Genomic DNA, 10,584 nt, shown 5'->3' on the forward strand with positions numbered 1-10,584 from the left:
TACTCGAGGTTTGAAAGAACTATCTATATTACTATTAAAAATTGTTCATAGTTGGTCTAACGGACACTTAATCTCTCCTTCCCTGGCATTATTCTAATTGATTATCCTATGTTTTAAACACAGGAACACAATCTCGTTGAAAAATGGTGTCATCATTACGACTAAATCGATTTCCTATAGGCAATGAGAGGATATATGAAGGATGGATAATAGTGGTGACGGGATAATTGACTTGGTATGGAAATGATGAAACTTTAGAAAAGATCAATTTGATAAGGGATTGAATATATAGACAAGAGAAGAAACATGCATAGTTGCTTAGGTGAATGAGTAGTTGCTGTTTGTTGGCCCATGAACATCGAATATAGACCAGCTCTTTTTGATGTTATGGGCTCACAGGCCGCATCGAAAACGGTGTTGACTAATAATATATCACACATTTTCTGTCGTATTAGCATTACAAATGGTAATGGTGATTTTCCTTTATGCTAAAGTCTTGATAAGAGAAAGAATTCCCCCCCACTTTTGAACTAAACACAAACCTTTCATAAAAGAAAAAAAAAGGGGGTTTTCTTGAACATTAAGTTCACCTTTTTGCTTTACTAAAGGAGTAAAAAGGATCATCTTTTGGAAAAGCTAAAAGGGTGCGTTCTCATCAAGGCAAAGGTAAGGAATAACTAGTCCCTGTTGACTAATTAAGAGATCATATGCTTAATTTCCCGTACAAATTTGGTGGGGTCGTTAGATTTGGATCGGTGTTGTCCATGGAGCCATCAGGAGGGGTCAGTTCAGATTAGCATCTAGGAATGAGATATGGGAGTTCCGAAAAGTATGTAATAACTTCATTACCTACCACGCATCATTCACATAGCTAGCTAGAGCTATCTCAGCTCCTTCCTTTGTTTCTGAGTGGATGTATAGTCCACATGCTTATCACATTTAAGACTTTTTGTGCCATGTTAATCCACATGATATAAGTCAATTAGTGTCCATATCGACCCTTTTGTGTTAATATAATCTATGTTGGAGGAAGTATGACTTTTATGGTGTCACAGCTAATATTTCCTATATATGAAAGACCCGTATAGTATTGTCCAAAGTTTAGTTTTTATTTGTATGTTGGAGCTCTGAGGATAAGATTCAATTGCCACCCTTGACCTGGCCAAATGGCCTAAACTCAATTATATACACCCACAAACATATATGTACACAGACAAGTTAGAACTTCAAATTGATCGATCATAATCGCCTCATGATATCAATATGCATTCAAATGAATAAAAGAAATTGTAGTTATCTGGGGAAAATGGCCATATCTGGTGATCATCAAACTCAATATAAGTATACAACCTACAATGAAACTAGGAAAGATGTATGGTTTCAGGGCACAACATAGGCAGGGGAGTGTATTGATATGGAGAAGATCCCGTAAGCAGTCCCACAACAGAATAGTATGGTGAGGATCCACCCACAAAAGAATTTCAACAGTAGCTTCCAATTCACATTCTGCAAAGACCAAATTACGGTTCAGTGAAGAGAGACTCATGTCAATTTTTATGCTCCAGTAAATGAAGCTTTGGCTATTCAAAAACTGCCTAGTTCTTTCTGTTGGTTAGAATTTAGGACAGACCTAAACCAAGTCCACTTTTTATTACATTTTTCCCTTCATGTCCTATAATAATTGTATAGGCTGCAAAGGGAACAAAAATTAAGATAAGAAAATGTGCTTCGAAATCTTACTCGAGGGTCATCTGCAATCCCAACTCCAACTAAAGATCCGATAAAAGCGTGGGTGCTTGACACAGGGAGTCTGATTCTGGGCAGAGTGATCATTGTTGCCACAGTAGCCAGTTGTGAAGCCAACCCTCTTGAGTTACTGATGTATGTTAACCTGCCACCAAGGCATTGAGTGAGCCTCCACCCGCACAGAAAGAATCCCATTGAGGCACTGAATCCACCAATTGCTCTAAACCACCGGGTAACTTGTATAGGTCCCTGGTAGGATCTTGTGCAGGGTAAATATATGGATTGCAGAAAGCTAACAAACAGATTGTTGTAGAGAAAGACTACTATATAGAGTTAAATTTGGTGAACTCTAGAAGAGGACTCTGATGATTAACAAAACAAACTACACTTTACCACTTCTTCTCCGTTTCTGGAGTATTTTTCTCTATGCATATACACATCCGCAATAGCTCCGTATGGACTCAAAATTGCAGGAACCTCACTAGCAGCTTGAATGAGCCTGCATATAGTGTATTAATCAATAGGCATTGCTGCAAGAAAAGCTGTGGATTTCAAGATAAAATGATTTAGATGTTCTCTTAATTCTGAGAGTAGACCTACGCAAAGATGCATGAAGCTAGAAGCTGTGGGAAACTGAAGAAGTCTTCCATCTCATCAAAATTTTCAGCTTGAGCATGTCGAATAAGAGTATGTCTGTCAAATTCGATAACCTGTTCAATGCAAGCAGGCATAAATTTTATCGTTTCTTTGGATTTTACAATGAGTTTGTTTTCTTGTGATTCAGCTCTTCGACCAAACCAAATGGAAAAATCCTTGTTGCTGATAGATTTAGAACTGAAAACATGCAAGAAGAAACAGAGGGAACTCACGGGGGAAAGGGTGGAGTTTTTAAAATCTGTAATGAACTTGGAGACATTTTCATATGCTGTTGTTTTGTGAATCTTTTGAAAGTTTCTTGATTGGACCAAGTGATTTGGGCTAGACTCAAGAAGCTGTTTGAATGGAGTAGATTGTCCTGTAGTTGAGTGAGAGGCTGGCTGGACATGTTCAGGCTCTGGGATTGTTTCTGGTGATGCCCAGCTCCTCTCATCCTCTTCATGTACAGTGTCAAGGACTCTCATCTGCATGAATTCCCTAAATGCTTCATCAAAATTAATATCGTCATCCGTTGTTCCATTGCATACTTGGTCTTGACTTTCTGCACATGGATGCTTCAGAGACTTGTCTTTTCTGATGGTCTTAATAGTTTGGGCAGAAGAGAATTTCCTTCTAACCAAAGGAACCACCACAACCTACAGTAAAACCAAAACCTAATAACCAACAAGATGGAAAACCAAACAGATCGACTATGAAGAAAGGAAAAAGGCAAAAAATCATGAATAGGTAAGATGGTTTAGAAGTTCAAACATATAAAGTTGTAATGTACTTTACCAAAGATAATAGAGCTCCAATCAAAGTGGCTACTGCAACAGCAACTATGATAGCCCATTTATACACAGTTACAACACGCCATAGGACCTACCATCCAAAAATCAAATCAGAGTCGATTACATTGAGGAGAATAACGTAAAAGCAAGAGAACCCCAGAAAGCTGCACTTCTAGTGGTTGTGTGATCTACCAACAAACATTCATTGTTGAGATAGGATGGCGTTTGTGTGTATCTTGCTTTCTTACTCCATGAGGAGTGGAACTGTGTTCTATTGTTGATGGGAGAAAACCTTTTAAAGTTTATTCAAGGAAGAAAAGGAAGACCTAAGTAAACTTTAAGTAGGATTAATATTAATTAGAATTGAATGGGGATTGGTATTTGTTGGAGTCTAATTAAGATTAGCTAATTGAGTTATAATATAATTAGAATTTGAGTCATGATAGGTTATTAGAGTCCTAGTAAATTTTGGATGTTATAATTAGAATTAGAATCATAATAGGTTATTAGAGTTCTAGTAGACTTTGGATTTCTTAAAGAAACCTATAAATAGGCTAATCAATGTAAATCAAAGGAATGAATTTTGATGAATAATATTATACTTTCTTTTATTGCAAGATTGCAACCCTCAATGGTGAGACTCCATTGATTTTTCTTCTAGGTGAAACTCCTAGAAGGCCTTAGTGAGACTCTAAGGTTTTCCATCTTTTCTTCATTGTTTCTTCTTTCTCTCTATTTCTTATCTTATAATTTTCTCTACCATAAAGTTTATTCCTTGTTCCTCTCCTTACACCCTAAAAATAAAACCCTAGCCCACTTACCCTTGAGTGTAGGCAACCATCCTAGGGTTGTCCTACATCAATTTTGGTATCAGAGCCAAAGTTCTTGGCATGAAGGCATATGCAATTAAGGAGCGGAGCAACTTATGAAAGCATGAGTTTTAAAAAAACTTCTAGCAATCAAGATGGCGCTACAATACACTTAGAGAAAATTTCAGCCACACAACAATCCCATCAAGATGCTATAATACAACTAAATAGCAAACTTGATGAGATCATGAAGTTATTAGAAAAGAGCTAAGAAAAACGACCAATTGAAGAGGAGATCGCAAGTCATCAATTTAGACAGTCGCCAAGTCGATCACGCGAAGAACAAGACAATTTTATGATGGTGAATCAAAGAAGGGCCAAACTTTTTGAGCTAGGTGATGATGTGACAAAAAAGGTACGTCTTGAAGTTGCTGAATTTTATGGAAAACTAAATCCAACAGCTTTTCTTGATTGAATTATGTCAATGGAAGATTACTTTGATTGGTATGCAATGCCCGAAAATAGAAAAGTTCGTTTTGTAAAGGCAAAGTTGAAAGGAGCAGCACGTCTATGGTGGCATAATATTGAGAATCAAGTTCATAGAACTGGCCAACCGCCTATTGACACATGGGACGAGATGAAGTTGAAGATGAAGGAGCACTTTCTCCCAACTGATTATGAACAAGTTATGTATACAAAATTGTTTTCCCTTAAACAATGTACCAAGTTCGTTGAAGAATATACAGAAGAATTTCATGAATTGAGCATTTGAAATCAAGTGCGGGAAAGTGATGCTCAACTTGCAGCCCGCTACAAAGCTGGACTTCGAATGAAGATTCAACTTGAGATGATAGCTACACACACTTATACCGTAGATGACGTTTATCAACTAGCCCTCAAAATAGAAAAAGGCCTCAAATTTCGAGTTTCCAGGCGTCCAAGTTCACAAATTGGGAGCCCTTTCTCCAACAGGACAACAAGCAAACCTTTAAGCACTACAAACTTCAGAACTTCTAATCATGTGAATGGTGGGAGCAACACTCAACAAACTTCGAATGTGACTTATAAGAATGGTAATAAGGGTAAAAATTCAATGAGTAATGGAGATAGAAAAGTAGACGTGACTCCTTTATGCTTTAAGTGTGGTGGACATGGTCATTATGCTGTTGTATGCCCAACCAAAAGTTTACACTTTTGTGTTGAAGAACCAGAATCTGAATTGGAAAGTTACCCAAAGGAAGAAGAGACCTACAATGAAGATGAAGTTAGTGAAGAATGTGACTATGATGGTATGACGGAAGGACATAGTCTTGTAGTACGACCTTTATTAACCGTTCCAAAAGTAAAAGGAGAAGAAGATTGGCGACGTACTAGCATTTTCCAAACACGTATTTCTTGCCAAGGGAGATTATGCACCATGATCATTGATGGAGGTAACAATTTGAACATAGCCTCACAAGAACTTGTTGAGAAGCTAAACCTTAAAACAGAGAGACATCCAAATCCATTCAGAGTAGCATGGGTTAATGACACCTTTATCCCGGTAAGTTTTCGTTGTTTAGTAACATTCCTTTTTGGTAAGGACTTTGAAGAGTTTGTATGGTGTGAGGTCTTACCCATTAAAGTAAGTCATATTTTACTTGGAAGACCTTGGCTCTTTGATAAAAAAGTTCAACATGACGGCTATGAAAATACATATGCTCTCATACACAACGGACGTAAGAAGATCCTTCATCCAATGAAAGAAGTCCCTCCAAGTAAGAAGTCAGATGAGAATGCATAACCAAAAAAGGTACTTACTATGTGTCAATTTGAAAATGAGAGCAAGGAAACTAAAGTTATTTTTGCTTTAATGGCTCGGAAAGTGGAAGAATTTAAAGAACAAGATAAGGAATATCCAATAAACGCACGTAAAATCCTTGATGACTTTTCTGACTTGTGGCTTGCAAAGTTACCTAATGAACTCCCTCCTATGCGTAACGTACAACATGCCATTGATTTGATTCCCGGTGCATCATTACTAAATTTACCAACCTACAGAATGAATCCAACAAAGCATGCTGAATTGAAAAGGCAAGTTGATGAATTACTTACTAAAGGCTTTATTCGTGAAAGCCTAAGTCCTTGTGGAGTTCCTGCCCTACTAACACCAAAGAAGGATGGATCATGGCGGATGTGTGTGGATAGTCGTGCAATCAACAAAATCACAATCAAGTATCGATTTCCAATTCCAAGACTTGATGACATGCTAGATATGATGGTTGGATCAGTAATCTTCTCAAAGACTGATCTAAGAAGTGGATATCATCAAATACGTATTAGACTAGGGGATGAATGAAACACATCTTTCAAAACTAAGGATGGATTGTATGAGTGGTTAGTCATGTCGTTTGGACTAACCAATGCTCCAAGTACCTTCATGCGGATTATGACGCAGGTATTAAAACCTTTTATTGGACGGTTTGTTGTTGTCTATTTTGATGATATTCTTATTTATAGTCGATTTTGTGAAGATCATGAGGAACACTTGAAGCAAGTAATGCGCACTCTTAGGGCTAAAAAGTTTTACATTAATTTGAAAAAATGTACTTTCATGAGCCCTAGTGTTGTATTTCTTGGCTTTGTTGTGTCTTCTAAGGGTGTTGAAACAGATCCGGAGAAGATCAAAGCTATTGTTGATTGGCCAGTACCAACAAATATCCATGAGGTGCGAAGCTTCCATGGAATGACTACATTCTATCGACGATTTATTCGAAATTTCAACTCCATTATGGCCCCAATTACTGAATGCATGAAACCTAATTTATTTATTTGGACCAAGGCGGCCAACAAGGCATTTGAAGAAATCAAATCCAAGATGGTGAACCCTCTTAGCCCACATCTTGAGATCGAGTATGTTCTTGATGATCAACTTGTGTCTACTCGACAAGGTGGATACCAAAATTTTTTGTTAAAATGGCGAGGCAAACCACACTCTGAGAATACATGGAGTACGACAACGGATTTTCATAAGCTTAACCCCGATCTTTATGAGTTGTATCAAGCGTCTAACTCGTCGGAGCCGAGTTCTTTCAAGCCGGGGAGAATTGATTAGGGAAAGCCTTTTAAAGTTTATTCAAGGAAGAAAAGGAAGACCTAAGTAAACTTTAAGTAGGATTAATATTAATTAGAATTGAATAGGGATTGGTATTTGTTGGAGTCTAATTAAGATTAGCTAGTTGAGTTATAATATAATTAGAATTTGAGTCATGATAGGTTATTAGAGTCCTAGTAGACTTTGGATGTTATAATTAGAATTAGAATCATAATAGGTTATTAGAGTTCTAGTAGACTATGGATTTCTTAGAGAAGCCTATAAATAGGCTAATCAATGTAAATCAAAGGAATAAATTTTGATGAATAATATTATACTTTCTTTTATTGCAAGATTGCAACCCTCAATGGTGAGATTCCATTGATTTTTCTTCTAGGTGAGACTCCTACAAGGCTTTAGTGAGACTCTAAGGTTTTCCATCTTTTCTTCATTGTTTCTTTTTTCTCTCTATTTCTTATCTTATAATTTTCTCTACCATAAAGTTTATTCCTTGTTCCTCTCCTTACACCCTAAAAATAAAACCCTAGCCCACCTACCCTTGAGTGTAGGCAACCATCCTAGGGTTGTCCTACATCAATTGTATTACTGAAAATGTACAAATGATGAGGCTTAAGCACCTGATACATGATAAAGAGGCATAGCAGTCCTGCAGCTATTCCATGATAAATTGGTAGAAAAATAAGAATCCTCTTCTCTGCATTTTCATGGCGAAGCAAAGAAGTCTTCAGGACAACGAAGAGGCAGAATGCCATTGCACATGCTAGCAATGGAGCAAGAGTCCATTCAAGGGCAATCCAAAGCAGTCCTCCACCATTGAAATTATGATTTTCATTCTGCAGTACAAAAATGAATTGGGAGATGAGAAGTAAACAATTGTATGGTATATATTCATATCACCCCTGAGTGAAGACTATCTTCAAACATGCATACCAAATCATAATTGGAAAAAAAAAAAAAAACAAACAAACAAACAAATCAATGTTGGCGAACATCACAAGTTTTTCTCATAAAGATTCAAGCCAAGGCTAACAGAAAATTTGCAATAAGAGTCTCTCTTTTAAAGACAGTATAATTGGTCTTTTTACCTTGTTCCACATGGGTATGAAGCTAAAACCTTCAGTGACAAGCATGGTTCCTAAGAGTGCACCCTCTGTAGATTGCTGGGATGATACAGGTAACTCGAAGTATGTTGCAAGTGCTAGCCATATTGCTGTCCAGAAGAATAGAATTCCTTATTAATTTGAATTGATTTTGGGCAGATACAAAATTAATTTCCCCTTTTTCTGTCTTCTTAACAACCAAACAGATCTAAAAGAAACAAAAATATGTAATTAATGACCAGAAAGGTATTGAAGTACTTGCAGTGATGAGAACAACTACAAAACTCCACATCAAGAAAGCTTCACTTGGCTGACTTTCTTTAAGAAACTGCAAGAACACACGTAAACTTCATCAACTCATAGCAACACAGCTCTCCAACTCAGCCATTCATATTATTTGATCAAATGGATTATCTCTTTGTTAGCAGAAGTTTCATATAGATAGATACCAGAGGCAGTGTATAATATGTAGTTTGGTTTATTGTTGGATTGTCTGCAATAATATTTAGTCACCCAAGAAATATATTAGAACAGTACTCAAATCCATACATCAGAAAATAGAGCATCAACAGCACTGCTGCTGTCGAAAGCTGCTCCAGGAACAGAGATGATGGCAGCCATTATTGAGGCCTTGAAAAGGGTCAATGCCCCCGACCCTACTGGCGTTGCGAACTGCAAATGAATCACAAACCAAGGTTTTCAGGGGCTGCAAAAGAGTTCAGTGCCCATACAAAATAAGGTCATGCATGCATTGGGGACAAATGTTTGAATACGATCAGCCTCTTGTTTCTCTTCCCTCATATTGTATATGTATTATAGTGCTGTTCAAGTTGTATAAACGGAGAAAACACAGACCGGAGCAGGAAGATTGTTGGCACCAGCTGAAAATGCCATAGCGATTGCAGCAATGGCACCAAATATCGGTATCCATCCGTAAGTCTCTTTCCACTTTCCTAGGACTCCAATGGCCAAATCAGCCGGAATGGTTTTGTTCTCCGAGGCCATGGTTCCAGCCAGAGTCTCAAATTGCACCCCCAATCATGTCCAAGAAGGGTACACATGATTGTGCCTTGTAAACATCGGATGAAATCTCCAAGGCCTCCTTGATCGTCTGTTTTGTCCTTTTTTTTCTTTGGACATTGGGATGGTTTTTCTTGTTTGGTTGTTTGGAAAATTGGAAAAGTCAAGAATCTACCCTTGTTCGTTGGATGTGGAATTGGTGGGTCACATGCGGCCTTTGGAATTACAGGTCTAAATCCATGAATTGGACAACCCAATGTTTTGGTCTACCCAAGTCTGATTTATATAAAATTTCTCTCCCCCGGTTCATTGCATGGTCTCAACTAGTTCAATTGAATAATATAGTATAGACTACTTTATTCAAAATTCACATTCTCAGCCTCACCCCTGGGCATTGGGGCACATTTTTATAGACCTAACGGCAAATAGACTTAAAAAACTGGAAACCTTTTTCAATGATAAATTAAGTGTGTTATTGGTAGGTGGAGTCTTGTTTTAAAATATATGAAATACTGAGAGAGGGTGAGTCTTAATAAAATGGCCTCAAAAGCATAAAGCATAAACCAGCTTGAACTTGGTGGAAAAATTAGGTAAAGCCAGCGGATACGGTCAAAACAAAAGACACCCAAACGCCCACTACATCGTCTATCATACATGCTCAAATACCATTCTACCCCCTCCACCTGCCCATATTCCCACCCTTCTCCACAGGTCATAAAAAGGAAAGCACGGGGTGAAAATGACATTTCATCCAATGACTCATCTCCACCCCAACCACTTATTTATACACAAGCCTCCAACCTGACCAAACCAAATTAAACCCCAGAAACGTGAAAAGGCCAACCCCGTGGTGCCACGTCCTCGTCCGACGTCACCGATGACGTCTTCAAGCCGCCAGGTCAGCACCACTCCTTGCGGCATCTTATCTAGGGTGCTCATGCCCCACGGCTCACCACGTGGAGACATCCTAGGGCGAGACCTCCAACCGGGGTGTCCCCGAGTCGAGGGACCATCGAGTACTATGCGGACCACAGGATATTCAAGTCTCTTTCATTGGCACCGCGCTGTGTGACGGACCGTACGGAACGTGGCTTAAAAGTTGTGGCGGAGTTAATGGTAACAGTGGTACGTGCAACAGGCGATTGTACCTTGCCTTCACATGCTATGATAAGTGGGCCAGCTCCATGGCGGCGACGAGTCCGGATTACATTCAACGGACCATTCTGGTGCCACGTGGTGGTGTTCTCTTAGCGACACGCTGGCAACTGCCATCCTAGAAGGGAGTAAGGGCGCGTGACCCTGGGAAGCCAATGGATGCCAGCTGGCATTACTCGGAGTCTACTGGCCAACCTTATCCTCTTCTCTCTTTTTTATTTTAAACTTATTTT

At 38.5% G+C, this 10,584-nt stretch overlaps 1 protein-coding gene across 1 annotated transcript; it reads right to left on the reverse strand.

Moving 5' to 3' along the window:
- Positions 1-1,252: 1,252 nt before the first annotated feature.
- On the reverse strand, positions 1,253-9,181 carry LOC100266875 (phosphate-repressible phosphate permease pho-4). Its single transcript, XM_002265306.5, has 11 exons — positions 9,032-9,181; positions 8,726-8,848; positions 8,435-8,504; positions 8,162-8,286; positions 7,694-7,909; positions 3,178-3,264; positions 2,616-3,038; positions 2,347-2,456; positions 2,140-2,245; positions 1,741-1,995; positions 1,253-1,506 (listed from the first exon to the last, which is right to left on the reverse strand). Exons 1-11 carry the CDS (start codon positions 9,179-9,181, stop codon positions 1,381-1,383), a joined length of 1,791 nt encoding a protein of 596 aa, XP_002265342.2. The 3' UTR covers positions 1,253-1,380.
- Positions 9,182-10,584: the final 1,403 nt, after the last annotated feature.

The sequence above is a fragment of the Vitis vinifera genome, chromosome 10, assembly GCF_030704535.1.
Source record: "Vitis vinifera cultivar Pinot Noir 40024 chromosome 10, ASM3070453v1".
NCBI lineage: Eukaryota > Viridiplantae > Streptophyta > Magnoliopsida > Vitales > Vitaceae > Vitis > Vitis vinifera.